Source organism: Chiloscyllium plagiosum, unplaced genomic scaffold, assembly GCF_037043375.1.
Source record: "Chiloscyllium plagiosum isolate Xiang-an unplaced genomic scaffold, Cpla_swu_hap1 HiC_scaffold_43, whole genome shotgun sequence".
Taxonomy (NCBI): Eukaryota; Metazoa; Chordata; class Chondrichthyes; order Orectolobiformes; family Hemiscylliidae; genus Chiloscyllium; species Chiloscyllium plagiosum.
The window spans coordinates 23,543,349-23,561,659 of record NW_028270181.1 but is presented as its reverse complement, the minus strand read 5'-3'; the positions used below and the strand labels follow the sequence as shown (position 1 = coordinate 23,561,659).

Genomic DNA, 18,311 nt, shown 5'->3' with positions numbered 1-18,311 from the left:
GTTATCGTTGGGCAACAGCCAGTTTACTGCATCAGGTCTGGGGTGGTATATTCTGCTGTGATCTATTGTCTAATCCCATCTCCTTGTTCCTGACCATCTCCTCTCTTAACTATCTAATTCTGATCTAAAAGAATTAATTCTGCTTTAACTACATTTTCAAGAGGGGTGTGTTGCACCTGAACTGGAGGGGAACCAATACCTTGGCCAGGTTTGCTAGTGCTGCAAAGGGTGGGTGGGGGGTGGTTTAAACTAGATTAGCAGGGGAGTGGGATCCTCAGCAGCAGGGAGGCAAGCGTGAAGTTGGAAGGAGGTACGGTAATCAGAAATAGTAAGTTGAAGAGAGAGATCAGGCTGGAGCATGACATGGAGCGAGGAACGCCTGTTGGATTAAACTGCATCAATTTCAATGCACCAGGGCTGACTGGTAAGGTCGATGAACTCAGGGCATGGATAGGTATGTGGGATTGGGATATTATAGCCATTACTGAAACATGGTTGAGGGAGGGACAGGGCTGGCAGTTAATGTGCCAGGGTGCAGGTGTTATAGGTGGGATAGAGGTGGTGGAAAGAGGAGAGGGGATTTAAGGTGAGTAAGACAACAGTAATCAGATGAAATAACTGAAGCATCATCCAGTGAGGGTGAAGCTAAGAAATAAGAGGATGGTGATATTATTGGGGTTGTGCTGTAGGCCCCCATATAGTCAATGAAATTAGGAGAACAAATTTGCAGGGAGATTGGGGAGACTAATAGGAGCAATAGAGTTGTCATAGTAGGGGATTTTAATTTTCCTACCACATACTGTGAGAGTGCCATAGCATTAAGGGCTTGGATGAGGTCGAACTTGTTAAGTGCATTCAGGAAAATTTTGTCTAGTAGTATATAGAGGCCCCTACTCAGGAAGGGGCAAAACCTAACCTACTCTCGGGAAATAGGGCAGGACAGGTGACTGAGGTGACAGTGAGGGAGCACTTTGGGACCAGTGACCATAGTTCTGTTAATTTTAAAACAGCTGTGGAGAGGGATAAAACTGGTCCACAGATTCATGTTCTAAATTGGGGCAAAGTGAGTTTGGATGGAATTAGACAGGAACTTGCAGGGGTTGATTGGTGTAATTTGTTTGCAGGCAAAGGTACCTCCACCAAGTGAGATAGCTAGAATTCAGGGTCTGTATGTTCCTGTGAGGGTGAAAGGCAAGGTAGGCAGGAATACGGAACCATGGAGGACAAGGTATTGAGGCTTTGACCAGAAAGGAGGAGGGGGTATGGCTCAGGTACAGGCAGCTGGGATCAAGGGAAGCCATAGCAAAGTATATGGGATTGAGGAGTTTACTGAAGAAGGAAATCAGGAAGGCGAAAAGGGGGCATGAGATATCCTTGGTTGAGAAGATTAGGATGAATCCAAAGAGGTCATTTAAGTATCTTAAAGGAAAAAGAATAACTAGAGAGACAATAGGACCCCTCGAGGACCAAAGTGGACATATATATTTGGGCGGTATGGTGGCACAGTGGTTAGCATTGCCAGAGACCTGGGTTCAATTCCCGCCTCGGGCAACTGTCTGTGTGGAGTTTGCACATTCTCCCCGTATCTGCGTGGGTTTCCTCCCACAGTCCAACGACGTGCATGTTAGGTGAATTGGCCATGCTAAATTGCCCATAGTGTGAGGTGAAGGGGTAAATGTCGGGGTCTAGGTGGGTTGCTCTTCGGAGGGTCAGTGTGGACTTGTTGGGCCAAAGGGCCTGTTTCCACACTAAGTAATCTAATCTATATGTAGAACTGCAGGAGACGAGCGAGGTCCTTTAATCTTTCTCCATGGTAAACACGGGGGAGGAATATGTGAAGACTTTGGAACTTGGGAAACTAAGTGGTGATATCTTGGGGACAGTCCATATCACAGTAGAGGTGGTGTTGGATGTATTAGAATGTATGAAGGTGGATAAATCTCCTGATCCTGACCAGATATATCCAAGAACACTGCAAAAGGCGAGAGAAGAAATTGCGGGGGCCCTGGCTGATATTTTTTGGCCCAGGTAAGGTCCTGGAAGATTGGAGGGTAATGAGTGCTGTGCCCCTATTCGAGAAAGGCTGCAAAGAAAAGCCTGGGAAACAATAAGCCTAACATCTGTAGTGGGTAAGTTACTTGAGAACATTCTGAAATGAGATATACATGCATTTGGAAAAACAGGGTTTAATTAGGAGTAGTCAACATGGCTTTGTGCATGGAAGATCATGCCTCACAAATTTCTTGGAGTTCTTTGAAGTGACCAGGAAGGTTGACGAGGGCAGTGTAGTAGATGTAGCCTGTGTGGATTTCAGAAAGGCCTTCGATAAGGTTCCACATGGTAGGCTGCTCTGGAAGGTTCAGATTGCATGGAATCTAAGGGAAGCTGGCAAATTGGATACACAGCAGGCTTGATGACAGGAAGCAGAGAGTAATACTGGAAAGATGCTTGTCAGAATGTAGGACTGTGACTGAGTGCCTCAGGGGTTGGGGCTGAGCCCGTTATCTAAATCAGTGATTTGGATGAGAAAGTACAAGGCATGATTAGTAACTTTGCTGGTGAAACTAAAATAGGCAGTATCATGGGACAATGAGAAATTGCAGCAGGACCTTGATCAGCTGGGGAAGTGGGCTGGGAAATGGCAAATGGAGTTTAATATGGATAAGTGTGAGATGTTGCATTTTGGAAAGTCAAATCAAGGCCGGAGTTTCATTGTGAAGGTGTGTAGTGGAACAGAGGGACCTTGGAATTCAGGGGCACGGTTCTCTGAAAGTGAAGTCACAGCTAGGCAGGGCAGCGAAGAAAGATTTTGGCACACTGGCCTTCAGTCAGGGCATTGAGTATAGAAGTTGGAAAGTTATGTTGCAGTTATACAAGATGTTAGTGACGGCACAGTTGGAGTATTGTGTTCAGTTTTGGTCATCTTGCCATAGGAAGGATGTTATTAAACTGGAAAGAGTGCAGAAGAAATTTACAAGGATGTTGTCTGACTTGATGGTCTGAGTTATTAGGAGAGATTGGGCAAGCTACGACTTTTTTCTTTAGAGTGTAGGACACTAAGACGGAGAGCCTTATAGAGGAGTATAAAATCTTATGAGATATGGATAGGATGTACGCACTCCATCTTTTTATTTTGCAGAATTGAGGACTAGAGGGCATCAGTTTAAGGTTTGAAGGGAAAGAATAAAAGGGAGCATGAAGGGCAGCTTTTTTACACAGAGGGTGGAATGAGATGCCAGTGGATGTGGTTGAGGTGGGAGCAGTAACAACATTTAAAAGGCATTTGGACAAATATTTGGATAGGAAAGGTCTAGAAGGATATGGGCCAAGTGCAGGCAAATGGAGTTGGCGTGGACGGACATTTTGGTTGGCATGGACCATTTTGGCCAAAGGGCCTGTCTCCATGCTTTAGCACTCTGACTCTATAATTTGACTACCCTCTCCAAAGATTATTTTTCAAACTTGGCATTTTTGTTTTTTTTTTGTGACTTTAAATTTGTACCTTCTCAAGCATCACACCAACCAGTTGAAATAATCTGTTACTCTCAACAATAACAATCCTTAATGTCAAAGCCTTTTGTCAGAGAATTGTGTTTTAACAGTAATGCTGAGAATCCTGACTTTTCAACTATCTAACTTATTTTCACGAACATCACAGTAAGTCTGAATGAGTGCCTGCTCTTCATTTTTAATGTAGATTTTTTAATGACTTAGTTCAATTTGATATCTGAGATCCATAATATAAACTGTGTGTGTATAAATGACATTTGGTCTTCTGGCATACCTCCTGGAGTGACGTTGGCAAAATTTGTTTGATAATCCTACTGTAAAATGCTTGGCATGTTTTACAGCATTAAAGATGCTGCATAAGGGCGAAGAGGGTGTCCAGCTACAGGTAGGTTTAACTAGGGAGGAATGGGGTAAAGAGTAGGAGTCAGGAGGGGAAAGGCTAAAGGGTTCCTTGAGAGGTAGGACATTTCTGCTTCACTCAAGCCTATAAGATACATCTCTGTTCCTTATGGAGCCAATGGTTGCATTCTCCTTTGCATTGGTGAATTTCCCCAGCCCTGGGAAAGATCATAAGACCACTCAGAGTCCGGCTCCAAAATGTGCTGCAGCTGTCTTGTCTGACATGAGAATACCCTGCCTTCCACCCTCCCTGTCCCTGTGTCCCTGTCCCTCTGTCTCTCTACCACCCCTAATCCTTCACATATACACATACTATTCAGGCTATGACTGCAGATTTAGCATCCACAATGGTCATGTATCCTCTTGAGAAGTTCACACAAAAATCTGTTCCCTTTGTTTCCTGATGTGACCAAGGTTAGTAGCTCCTCCAGGTATAATGGTCTTTGCACAGATTCCCCTCTTCACACTGACATTCACATCACCTGTGATACTCGCACCATATGCACTCCTGCCATGAGGGCTCTGTTGACTTTTTATGTTCTCTGTGGTGCTAGTTTTCTTTCACTCAGGTTCCCTGATAAATATTTGTAATCTGATTCTTTTTAGAAATGTTTAATGCTGGAGTTATAATTGAGACTTACATAATACTGAGACTTATTGTGCCAGATCTATTCTTCATCTGTTGCCCAGATTTTGATGCATCGGTTATCAAGATGATTGAAGTAAAAGATATTGTATGATTATTTTAAAAACCATTGGTATTTATTAATTATGTGGCAACTTAGCGTGAGTGTGGTGAAACTTTAAAACTACAGAACACAGATATTGAATTTCATTATTTGTAATGCATTTCTAACTATATTGTTTTTCATTTCTTTAGGTGGATTTGCAATAGTGTTTTTAGTCAAGACTGTCAGTGGTGTAAGATGCGCTCTGAAACGAATGTGTGTAAACAGTGAACATGACCTCCAAGTTTGTAAGCAGGAAATTGCCATTATGGTAAGAAAAGTGGTGGTCACCATAAAACTGGAAAATCTGATTTCTGTTCCAGCATTCCATGCAATTTGCTGTGCAATTTATAGCAGTGTTTCTTTTAAAAAAAAAATTGGAAGTTTCCTTAATTTAACAAAACTGAAATGATTTGGTAGCTGACAGGAACCTGGCTTGATGGATTATGTTTTGATTTGTTTGGTTTTACCAAAGTGGCCTCTTGCTGAAACATAAGCATGCAATGACACAGAATTTGCTTTAACAATAAAACAGATGTTTGTTAACAATGGAAATGTTGATGAAACAGAGAAACAAAACAATCTATTTATAACACATTCAATGATTTTTAAATGCACATTAAAAGTATCGTATTAATGCCAAAACACTTTTTAAAAACTGAAAAGAAACGAAACAGCTTTTGTACAGTATCTGAAATGTACCCCTGGTAAAGAACCTAAAACTCCATTTGTGCAATATTCTCTCAGACATTCCTGTAGCTAACACCCAGTAGGTTTGAGTCACATGTGACTTCAAGTTTTAGATTGGAACTGCAAATAGTTTTTCCTGAAGCTATCACACACCTGAGCTCCAATGTATTCAGGTTTAAGTAATCTTGCCAAGATTTTATCCCAACACTTCCAGTCTGGAACAAACATTAACTCTTCACTCTAAGGTCATGTAGTTCATTGTATACTCTTTCCTTCTCAGGAACATTGGTCTATATACAGCCATCCTGTTCCAAGGACTTCACAGGACTACTCAAAAGGCAAAGTAAAAACTTAAAAACTACAAGTCCTCTGTTTCTCAGCTGAGAGTGTTTTCCTTAACCTTTAAAAAACACATCTTCCAGAAGTCTCCAACAAAACTTGAAGACCCATTATTTACCTTGCAGGATCATAAAGTAGTCTAAAATAAACAGAAGTCATTAGTGGTTCACACAAATTTTAAAGCCAGGCCTCAAAAAATTGTTTTTTAAAATGAATGGCTACAGAAATACTTAATTATCACATTCAGAGACATATGATTCTATGGGTTACCAACTCAAAATCCAAACTTAGAATATATGATTGTAAAAAATATTGATGTAAATCATGCAGTTAACATCACAGAAACTAATAACTAAGATCTGGAAGCCTTTCTTTTCCTACTGCAAAGAAGATGCTAAATGCACTACCTGCAACCTCTTTATGCTGTAAAGTCTAGACAGAAGTGCACATGAAGTTCTGACACATGAATATGGGGCGAGAAGAGAAGAGCAGATCAGAGGACAATACAACATACCAAATACCATGATATAATTTACATGCAAATGAGAGCTGTTTCCTCTGCAGTAAAGTAAACATTTTCCAAACAGCTTTTCTTCTAGACATTGTTCTCCTCTCCTTCTTGACTGTCTGGAAAAAGCAACAAAATAGTTACAGAAACTGAACCATGAGGAAGTAAAGCCAAACACAGAAATAACATCATAATCGAAGTGAAAGCAATTATTTGTAGAGCTAGATTATTTGTAGAAGACAAATTTTTCTTCAATGAAATGCCCACAAATTTAAAGCATTGCTGTTCAAAGATGCCAAAATTTTATCTCTAGGTTCTTCGTGGAACCTCGGCAGAGTTAGGGTCAGAAGCCAGGCAGCAATGCAACTTTCAGTTTATTTAGTGGAGACTCCCCTTGTCCCACATTTCCTATTAAAATGTTATGCATTTAATATCAATATACAGATTCAAATTAGAGGCAATCCAAATGTTGTCACCTATTGAAATGCAAGAAATAAATTTAGATCAAAGTTGTATCGCAGAGTTCTTTTTATCTATGATTCAATACCATGACCAGTTTGTTCTAATGATTCAGTTAACCCAACTATGAGGCATTATTTCTCAAATGTGTAATTTTCTGTTTTTTCACAACAATTTCATGATGGACATCTTGGACATGTCTGTGTTGGAAGAAGCAAAATTTTAGTCCATTTCTAAACTTTGACTTTCAAAATTTTAATAATATTTGAAAGAAATACATGCAGGAGTACTGCACTGTGAAGTGTTGTACATTAGATGTGATCTTATTTGGCAACTAAATGTTTCGTCCATCACTGAGTTTCTATGTCTGCATCTCACCATTTGGTGACTTATGCTACAGCAATATTGCACCAACTACGCCAATCCTCTTGTCACAATCAGAAAGAAATCTACATCTGAACTCATATGAAAAGTGGATCAGTGGTGCTGGAAGAGCACAGCAATTCAGGCAGCATCCGACGAGCAGCAAAATCCTATCCCTCTACACCTCCATCCGCCATGACCAGGGCCTCCAAGCCCTCCGTTTTTTCCTCTCCAGACGTCCCCAACAGTACCCTTCCACCGACACTCTCATTCGTTTGGCCGAACTGTCCTCACCCTTAACAATTTCTCCTTTGAATCCTCCCACTTCCTCCAGACCAAAGGGGTAGCCATGGGCACACACATGGGCCCCAGCTATGCCTGTCTCTCTGTTGGCTATGTAGAACAGTTGATCTTCCGTAATTACACCGGCACCACTCCCCACCTCTTCCTCCGCTACATTGATGACTGCATTGGCGCCACCTCATGTTCCCGCGAGGAGGTTGAGCAATTCATCAACTTCACCAACACATTCCACCCTGACCTTAAATTTACCTGGACCATCTCTGACACCTCCCTCCCCTTCCTGGACACCTCCATCTCCATTAGTGACGACCAACTTGACACTGACATTTTTTACAAACCCACTGACTCCCACAGCTACCTGGATTACACCTCTTCCCACCCTATCTCTTGCAAACCTGCCATCCCGTATTCCCAATTCCTCCGCCTCCGCCGTATCTGCTCCCAGGAGGACCAGTTCCACCATAGAACACACCAGATGGCCTCCTTCTTTAGAGACCGCAATTTCCCTTCCCACGTGGTTAAAGATGCCCTCCAACGCATCTCGTCCACATCCCGCACCTCCGCCCTCAGACCCCACCCCTCCAACCGTAACAAGGACAGAACGCCCCTGGTGCTCACCTTCCACCCTACCAACCTTCGCATAAACCAAATCATCCGCCGACATTTCCGCCACCTCCAAAAAGACCCCACCACCAGGGATATATTTCCCTCCCCACCCCTTTCCGCCTTCCGCAAAGACCGTTCCCTCCCTGACTATCTGGTCAGGTCCACGCCCTCCCATCCTGGCACTTTCCCCTGCCACCGCAGGAACTGTAAAACCTGTGCCCACACCTCCTCCCTCACCTCTATCCAAGGCCCTAAAGGAGCCTTCCACATCCATCAACGTTTTACCTGTACATCCACTAATATCATTTATTGTATCCGTTGCTCCCGATGCGGTCTCCTCTACATTGGGGAGACTGGGCGCCTCCTAGCAGAGCGCTTTAGGGAACATCTCCGAGACACCTGCACCAATCAACCAAACCGCCCCGTGGCCCAACTCCTCCTCCCACTCTGCCGAGGACATGGAGGTCCTGGGCCTCCTTCACCGCCACTCCCTCACCACCAGACGCCTGGAGGAAGAACGTCTCATCTTCCACCTCGGAACTTTTCAACCCCAGAGCATCAATGTGGACTTCAACAGCTTCCTCATTTCCCCTTCCCCCACCTCATCCTAGTTTCAAACTTCCAGCTCCACACTGTCCTCTTAACCTGTCCGGACTTGTCCGACCTGCCTAGCTCCTTTTCCTGGATCAGTGGTGCTGGAAGAGCACAGCAATTCAGGCAGTATCCGAAAAGCTTTGAAATCGACGTTTCGGGCAAAAGCCCTTCATCAGGAATAAAGCTTTATTCCTGATGAAGGGCTTTTGCCCGAAACGTCGATTTCGAAGCTTTTCGGATGCTGCCTGAATTGCTGTGCTCTTCCAGCACCACTGATCCAGAATCTGATTTCCAGCATCTGCAGTCATTGTTTTTACCTTTTTAGCTCCTTTTACACCTATCCACTCCACCCTCTCCTCCCTGACCTATCATCTTCATCTCCTCCCCCACTCACCTATTGTACTCTATGCTACTTTCTCCCCACCCCCACCCTCCTCTAGCTTATCTCTCCATGCTTCAGGCTCTCTGCCTTTATTCCTGATGAAGGGCTTTTGCCCGAAATGTCGATTTTGCTGCTCGTCGGATGCTGCCTGAATTGCTGTGCTCTTCCAGCACCACTGATCCAGAATCTGGTTTCCAGCATCTGCAGTCATTGTTTTTACCTCATATGAAAAGTGTCAATTTTGTTGGTTGTGACAATGGAGGAGAAGGTGAGGACTGCAGGTGCTGGAGATCAGAGCTGAAAATGTGTTGCTGGAAAAGCGCAGCAGGTCAGGCAGCATCCAAGGAACAGGAGAATCGACGTTTCGGGCATATGCCCTTCTTCAGGTCCTGAAGAAGGGCTTATGCCCGAAACATCGATTCTCCTGTTCCTTGGTTGTTGATTGTGACAATGTCAAGTAACCCTCATGGTGTCCACTTTCCTGATTGCACCTCAAACATCAATTTGGTGATCTTTTCCATAGGAACCTTTTTGGACAGTCTTGAAGCAGTTTGTTTGCATGTGGTCATCAGGTGCAGAGCTGAGAGTAGATCATCTGATTTGCATAGGACAAAACTATTTTAAGACTTCAATAAAAAAAGGCAGCACGTACCCAAATGTGAATCAGCTTGCTGTGTTTGGAAATTAGGGAAATGAAAATCATGGGAATTGTTGGGAAGTGAGAGAAGAATATGGCTTCTCTTGCAGAAGTGCAAGATAGACATGGGCAAAAAATTGATGTTTTTGCGTGTTGTATTTTGTTAATAGTTTTTACTTCTGGGAATCATTGTGAGAAGGGTGAAATGGATCTTTTCTTGGAGTTCAATGTTTCTACAACATGACTGTATGAGGACTTGTTTATGGGGAATTTTTGTGATGAATTGTTTTCTTTTTGACTGATTATCTTTCCTTACTCCTGGGATGTGAGTTTCAGTAGCAAGGTCAGCATTTATTGTCCATTCCTAATTACCCTTAAACTGAGTGGCTTATTGGGCCATTTCATAGGGCAGTTAAGAGCCAAGCCACATTGAGATGGGTCTGCAGTCACATGTAAGCCAGACCAGATAAGGATGGTAGAGTTCCGAAAGGACATTTCCCAACTGGAAGGATTTAGTTATGACAAATAACAATGTTTAAATAATTGTCATTAGGCTTTTAATTGCAGATTTTTATTAACTCCAATTTCAAAATGGTGAGATTTGAACCCATGTCTCCCAGTGACATTACCAGTAAAATGCTGTCTCTTCTCAAATGCCAACAAAAGATCAGTGAGCAGGCAATACAATCTGCACTTGGGCAATTATTTAGGAAAGAGAAAAATAAGCAACATAGTTCTGCTCACAGTATTTTTCAGTATGCTGATGGTGTTAATAAAAACACAACTTGTATAAAGTTGTATTCACCTAGCATTGCAAGCTGGAAATTTTCATCTGGAACTTTACAAGCAGTTCACAATATGCAAGCTTCCTTCGTCAAACAACAATCAAATTCTATAATCTAGGGTGTGTTTGCTTACAGAAAAAAAGTCTAGAGTTAAAAGTTTATGGATAATCATGAAACCATCATTAATAATCAGGAGAAAAAAAACTATTTGGTTTACTGTTGTCCTTTAGGGAAGGAAACTGCCGTCCCATCTGGCCTGGCCTACATGGTGTTAAAGTACAGAAATGAGACGGTTCAGGGAATCCATTATGGACTCAGGTCTGTGAGCCCCTCTCATGGTTCGTCCCGGAGATCGTACTCTTTGGTGGTCTAGGATTAAAAAAAACTCTTACAGTTTAGTTTAATTTTAATTATTCCCTTCATTTACTAATAGCATCACTGTTACAACATAACACTGACATCTATAAACCAGGCTAACCAGATTCTAATAATCCAGGAGAGTAGAACATAGCTCTTCAAGAGCCCTGGCAGGCTACTTCATCGTACTATCAAAAACAGGCTATTAGTATACACCGGTTTACTGTCACAAACCCAAAAGTTAATGAAAAGTTAAAGAAAGCACTGCATGTTCTGAACTAGACAGACTTTGGCAAAGGGCAATAATTCAGGAGAGAAGTTAATTGATACAGAGTTTCGTTCCTAGATCAGAATTAAACATTGTTTATTAATTTCACAAAGGAGCAGCTGTGAATGTTATCACTCGGTGTCTTGTTTGTACAAATTCACTGATGTTAAGGCAAATGTTCTTAATTATCTTACCCTCCCTGCCATACCATTTTCTAGTGTGCAGCAAGTGTGTTCTATAATTCAAATTACATTTAGTCTAAATGTTTAAGGACAACATTTAAGGCTATAAATTTTCTCAGTGTAACTCCAGACCCAAAGTGCTTGACTCAACTGCACTCTGGGCAATTGGGAATGGACAATGAATGCTGGTCTATTATATGGTCCTGTGTTATTAGTCCAATATCAGACTTGGATGCGTTAGACTATTGAAGCAGTTCACCGGTTGTGAACAAGATCCATTTGCAATTTGATTGCGCTCTGTATTACGAACAATGTAGGACAATGGAAGGCAATTGCTCTTAAGTCCAAGAAGTATTCATATGTTAAGACTTCAGTTTTTACAAATATGTGCGGGATCATGTTCATGAATCACAGCATTCATAAGTCGGATATTTATAAATCAGGGATCTCTTCCATATTGATAGATGGAAATAGTTAATATTGCAAAACTTGAACAGCAATGATATCTAAAGTTTGATGGCAAATGCTACTTATTGAAGAGGTGCAGTTTGTGTGAAGTTTTGATGTGTTCTATACGTAAGGTGGCTTCAATCTTCATAAAATGTTCAGCTGTCAAGTTGTTGGAAATTGTATATGTAAATCTTTATTTGATATGCGGCGTAGTTCCAGACTTGGTTGCACAATTGTTTAATATTAAAGTTAAAATCTGGAGTGAAACAACATATTAGTTTCTTTGTAGCCATGTAAATTTCAAAATGTTTTTACGTTAGTATCTTGATCAGACAGGGAATTAGATACATTGTTACAAAAGGCTTTGTGACAGTGCAGCCCCTTTAACAAGGTTATTTTGATCTTGTTTTTTTTCCAATGGGGTTGTAAAGGCAGGGTGCCGATTATGTCTGGAACTGGCTCCTTTTGAACTATGACAGGGGAGTGGCCAGTTCTCCCAGTTCAGGTTTTTTCTAGTTTGGTTTGTTTCAGCAGGCAGTCAGAAACTGCTAGTAGCAGAGAAGCTACTGATATGAAAACTGTTCCATGCTTCAACAAATATTTCTTGCAATCTCTCCTGTCTGTATGAACTTGAGTTTGAATTTTCCACTTGCCAAGGTGTGTAGTTGTGGGTATTGGAACTGCTCCTTCGTTACGTTGCAATTTCAAGTTGGCTGTGTTTCCAAATAGCTGTTGTTCTAAATTATGTTTTCTTTTGTTCGTGTGTCACCCATAAGTTCTGTTTTGCTTATCGCTGAGTGGTTTGACCAGCTGCGTCACTCCTTGAATATCCCCTCTACATCTGCCTTTAAAATAAGAAAAAGTTAGGGTCTGGACTACCTTAAAATGTTTTGAGGGGGTCTGACCTGGTCCATAACAATGTTTAATCACAGTATCTTATTTGAAATAAAAATGCCAAAAACTAAGCTGAAAATGTGGGATACTCTTTCAGCAGAGGACCCTGTGTTAGAAGTGATTTTTCTTGTATGTAGCTGAATATTGTAGTTCAGCCCTTGACTTTCAATAGCATTACTGTTGTCAATATCCTATATGTTAACGTTGACTAGAAACTGAATTGGCACAACATCTACAAAGGTTACTCTCTCTCTCCACAGTAGCAACGATGCATGGTATCTTTCAAGGTCATTACATAAATTCACCTTCCAAACCCATAACCACTACCATTTTGAAGAGCAAGGGCAGAATATGCATAGGAACAGCATCCCTGCAAGTTCCCTTTCTAAGCTATTCCCCATCCTGACTTCGAAATACACCACTATTCATTTAGTGTTGCTGGATCAATCTCCTGGAACTCTCCTCCTAATTTCATCATGGCTATATGTACATGAAATAGACTGTAGTGGTTTAAGAAGGCAGTGCACCACCAGCCTGTGGATAGCCAGGGATTGACCAGAAATGCTGGCCAAGCTGGCAAAGCACTTATCCCCTGGATGAATGAAAAATAAGACCAAACCCACTAAAAGTGAAGGGTTATGTGACCATATATTTCACTTGTCCATGCTTCTAAAATTTGTTTGGTACCTTGTTCATTTAGTTCAAATAATGAAAAATGAAATTTTCAATGTATTACGTTTTCTTTCTTTAGATTGCTGAAATACTTTACTTTTTCTTATAAACAGAAAGATCTGTCTGGGCATAAAAATATTGTTAACTACTTGGACTCCAGTGTTACCTCAATAAATGCCAGTGATGTATGGGAGGTCCTAATTCTAATGGAATACTGCAGAGGTTTGTTAATGTTTATTTTTCTATGTAGTTTCTCTGACATCTGTGCATGCGTGCATCTATCTACAAAATACAACATTTATTGCCAATATATACAAAAAGTGATGTTTCCAGCCATTATATTGTTATCTGTGTAATATTTAATACTTCAGTGAAATATTGTTTAATGTTACATGTAAGTTACATGTAACTTACCTATAATTTTGTCTTTTATGCCCATGTATACCTTTTATTTAATGCTGTTACTTGGAGGCTTCACCCTGTCAAAAAGGTTGGTATATATTTTCTATCCTGATCTACAGCTGAAGATGAGACCATCTACACACTGCATAGATTTAGCATGTGCCAATATATGATTCAGTATATTCTTCCAATGCATGAACAAAGCAGCAGTGTAAACACTACATACACAGTTCTGTAACTCATTTAAAAACAGCACTTTGATTTTAAAATATTTCCATTTTAGTTTACAAAGAAAATTACATAAAATAGTCCTCAGAGAAAGTGTGAACTGATTAATATTTCATTGTATGATGCTAAAATATACCATCAATTTACAATCTCATACAAAATGGAAATAGAAATGGAACGTGGTGAATAATATTGATGTTTTCAATCATGCGCAGTCTAAATGTAAGTAAACAAGTGAAACCTGTTTGTGTGTGAATAACTAAATAATGTATGAAGATAAATCTAAAATGTCTGGTTGAATCCTTCACCAAAGAATTTATAGGTTAAATTTGTAATTTGGTGCTGTGGTCTCAATTATTTACAATTTGTCTCAATTACTTATTTGAAAAATGATTATTAAATTTGATGACACAATGATAGGAGAATAAGTTGTGAAAAGGACAGAACAAATCTACAAAGAGACTTAGGTCAATGGGTGGTCAACAATTTGACAGATGAAGCATAATATTGGAAATGGATATACATTTGCTCGCTGAGTTGGAAGGTTCATTTTTAGACGTTTCGTCACCAAACTCTAACAACATCAGTGAGCCTCCTGTTGAAGCACTGGTGGTATAGCCTGCTTTCTATTTGTGTTTAAGTTTCCTTGGGTTGGTGATGCCATTTCCTGTGGTGACATCATTTCCTGTTCTTTTTCTCAGGGGGTGGTAAATGGGATCCAAGTCAATGTGTTTGTTGATGGAGTTTCGGTTAGAATGCCATGCTTCTAGGAATTCTTGTGCGAGTCTCTGTTTGGCTTGTCCTAGGATGGATGTGTTGTCCCAGTCGAAGTGGTATCCTTCCTCATCCGTATGTAAAGATACTAGTGAGGGTGGGTCATGTCTTTTTGTGGCTAGTTGATATTCATGTATCATGTTCATGTATCATAGTTTTCTGCATGTTGTCGAATATAGTGTTTATGATTCTTGCAATGTATTTTGGAAATGACATTAGTTTTGCTTGTTGTCTTTCAAGTTCATTAGCTTCTGTTTTAGTGTTTTGGTGGGTTTGTGGGATACCATGATGCCAAAAGTTCTGAGTAGTCTGGCAGTCATTTCCAAGATGTTTTGATGTAGGGGAGAGTGGCTAGAGTTTCTGGATGCGTTTTGTCTGCTTTTTTGGGTTTGTTGCTGAGAAATCGGCGGACTGTGTTCATTGGGTACCCATTCTTTTTGAATACACTGTATAGGTGATTTTCCTCTGCTCTTCATAGTTCCCACAGGGAGACAACACATACGGACAAAATATTGAACTACAGAAGCAATCATCCCAATGCTCACAAACGAAGCTGCATTAGAACATTATTTCACCGAGCCACCACACACTGCAGCACAGAGGAGCTATGCAGAGCAGAGGGAAATCACCTATATAGTGTATTAAAAAAAGGACGAGTACCCAATGAACACAATCCATCAATTTTTTTGCAGCAACAAACCCAAACAAGCAGATAAAACCTATTCAGAAACCCTAGCCACTTGCCCCTACATCAAAGATATCTTGGAAATGACTGCCAGACTACTCAGACCCTTGGCATCATGGTAGCCCACAAACCCACTAACACACTAAAACAGCAGCTAATGAACTTGAAAGACTCTATACAGAAAGCAAGCAAAACTAATGTCTTATACAAAATACCTTGCAAGAACTGTAACAACACTACATTGGGCAAACAGGCAGAAAACTAGCCACCAGGATACATGAACATCAACTAGCCACAAAATGACATGACACACTCTCACTAGTATCCTTACCGACAGATGAGGAAGGACACCACTTTGAATGGGGCAACACATCCATCCTAGGACAAGCCAAACAGACATGCATGAGAATTCCTAGAAGCATGGCATTCCAACCAAAACTCTATTGGCAAACACCTTTACCTTGATGCTATTTACCGCCCTCTGAGAAAAACATCAGGAAATGATGTCAACATAGGAAATAACATCACCAACCCAAGGAAACCTAAACACACAAATTGAAAGCGAGCCATGCCACCAGTGCTTCATCTGGAGTCTCACTGACATTGTTATCTTGTATGGTGATGAAACATCTGAAAATGAAACTTCCAGCTTAGCGAACAAACTTACATCTGGAACCTCAACCTGAGCTCTGCAAATCTTCTCAAAACTCACTAATATTGGAACACGTGAAATTGTGCACTTTCATGGAATACAAAAAAAATAATTTAAATGGAAAAAGATTTCAGAACTCTGAGAACAAGAGGATTGGGTGTCCTACTATATGAATTGTAAAGTTACAAGTCAGTGTGGCAAGTGATTATTACAAGGTGAATGGAATGTAAATGAAGGATGTTTTTGCTACAGTTATGCAAGGTATTAGTAAGACCACATTTGAAGTACACATTGTTTTGGTTGTGTTATTTAACAGATGGTCTAAATACATTAAAAGCAGTTCACAAAAGATTCATAACTGATTCCTGGGCTAAGGGCGTTGTCTTAGGTGGAAAGGTTGGACAGGTGGGCTTGTATCCAGTGAAGTTTAGAATAATGAGAAGCAATGTTACTGAAATATTTAAGATCCTAAGGGTACTTGACTGGACGGATGCTGAAAGGGTGTTTTCTCATGGGAAGGCTTAGAACTAGGGACGCAATGTTTTTTTTTAAAAAAAAGGGGGTTGCCCATTTAAAAGGGACATGAAGATAATTTATTTCTGAGCGTTTGGAGTTTTGAACACTTCTCCAGAGAGGATGGAGGCAAGACCAATGGATATTTTTAAGGCAGGTAGAAAGATTCTTAACTCTGGAAGGAGTCTGCAGTTGTTAGCAGTAGAAGAGAAAGTGGAGTTGTGGGCTCAATCAGATCAGCCATGATGTTGTTAACTGGTTGAACAGACTTGAACGACTGGCCTGCTCCTAATTTGTTTCTATGTTAGTCTTCTTTCATTGGTTAATAGTCATTGTTAATGCCATATCAAGAATCCAATGGTTCTGCACTTCACAAAATCTCCTGCCTGTTTGACCGATGATCTACCCTGCACTCTTCTGTCCAGTGGTCTTGCTCAGGATTAAGTCTATAAATTATTTCATAAGAACGGAATTGTTAAATACTTGATATACGTATAATTATTCAGGTGTTACCTGTTGGTCAGGTAAAGCTGCCTGGATTGACTTTAGCGAATTTTAGTAAGCAGAACCTTTATTTGTTACTTGTACAGGATCCTTTCAAAAAATTCAATGTTTTGGTGAATGTTTGTGCTCGAGCTCCTACAGCATTTGCAGATTGTTTGACATCATTGACAAAAATGTTGGTTTCACTTCCCTAATATGTACAACTTCCTAACATCATGAAATGGATATCATCAGATTTAATTTATCATTTGAGCCGTTTGATGTAGTATCATCTTTGCTGCTGTCAAAGGATAGAGCAAAGACTCTACCAGAGACTCTGGTCTCACTCTACCAGATTGAGTCACTGTTGTGGTTCTGTCTATTTTGTGATTATGCCTTGAATGTTTTCTGTATGTGACCAAATGCAATACATTACTGTAGGATGCTGTTTACTAGAATGCTGTGCAGTTTTACTTTTAACCTTTACACTTTATCTTAAATGATCTACTAATGCATTGCTGCTACTACACAGCAATTTGACATCTGTCCAGTCTGTTGTCTGTGATGTAGCTATACCTTTCAATTATCTTTTTTTTTTGTCCATTTTAACTCCGTTTTATAATATGTTAGAGTTGTCTGTATTAGATTTCAACTGCCGCTTTTTTTAAACTTAACAGTTTCATCTTAACTGTTCCTTTATAGATTTCCCAGTAGATTTCTGTGACTACTGCTCCAAGTTTATTATCGCCGGTGATGAGTTTGTTTTGAATTTCTGAATTTAAATCATTGAATTTGTGGATCATTGATTAGTTATCTTCTCAATCCAAGTATAGCCTGTCTTGTGTGATCAAGCATCATTTTCTTTCCACAGCAAGCTTCTTACACACATTGTTCTCCAGCTTGAATTGTAACTACTTTTTAGCTTTTGATCAATTACATTTATTAACGGAAATTTAAATGCACTGTATCACATGACTTTCGATATCAGGGTCTCGACTAAGTTATTAATATTGTTTATCATGCAAACGTTCACTTTCCCTGGCCACTTTAATTGTGACTGTTATATGTTTTACCTCCTAATACTCAGTTCCATAGTTCAGCAGGTACTGATATAGGCGAAAAGGTCTATATTTACAGGACCTAATGATTCTTAGAAGGAAATAAATATTTTTTTAAGTTTGGTAATATCTTTCCAATATTGAATGGTATCTTCATAATTCTTGTCTACAAATAACAATGTTATCCTTAAACATCCTTAATGCTCTGGAATACAAAGTATTTCATCCGAGAATTTTGTTAGGTTGGTCAGCTAAGTTGATTGTTAAAACTGATAAACCTGTCTATGCAGGGCGCTTTATTCTTCCCATCTCTAAAGAATCTGAATATGTTAACTCTGCTCCACTAATCATCCTTTTTCAACCATTGGTTTTGACCTTTTTAATAGTTTC

The 18,311-nt window shown here is 40.2% G+C and overlaps 1 protein-coding gene across 5 annotated transcripts in view; it reads left to right on the top strand.

The window, feature by feature from the left end:
* LOC122541795 (AP2-associated protein kinase 1-like) overlaps positions 1-18,311 on the top strand; it is a 122,217-nt gene that overhangs the window by 14,490 nt on the left and 89,416 nt on the right. For all 5 annotated transcript variants that reach the window (XM_087982539.1, XM_087982543.1, XM_087982542.1 and 2 more), the window contains exons 2-3: positions 4,790-4,908; positions 13,240-13,348. In XM_087982539.1, coding sequence (XP_087838665.1) covers positions 4,790-4,908; positions 13,240-13,348 — 228 coding nt within the window. The remainder of the gene's footprint in view (positions 1-4,789; positions 4,909-13,239; positions 13,349-18,311) is intronic.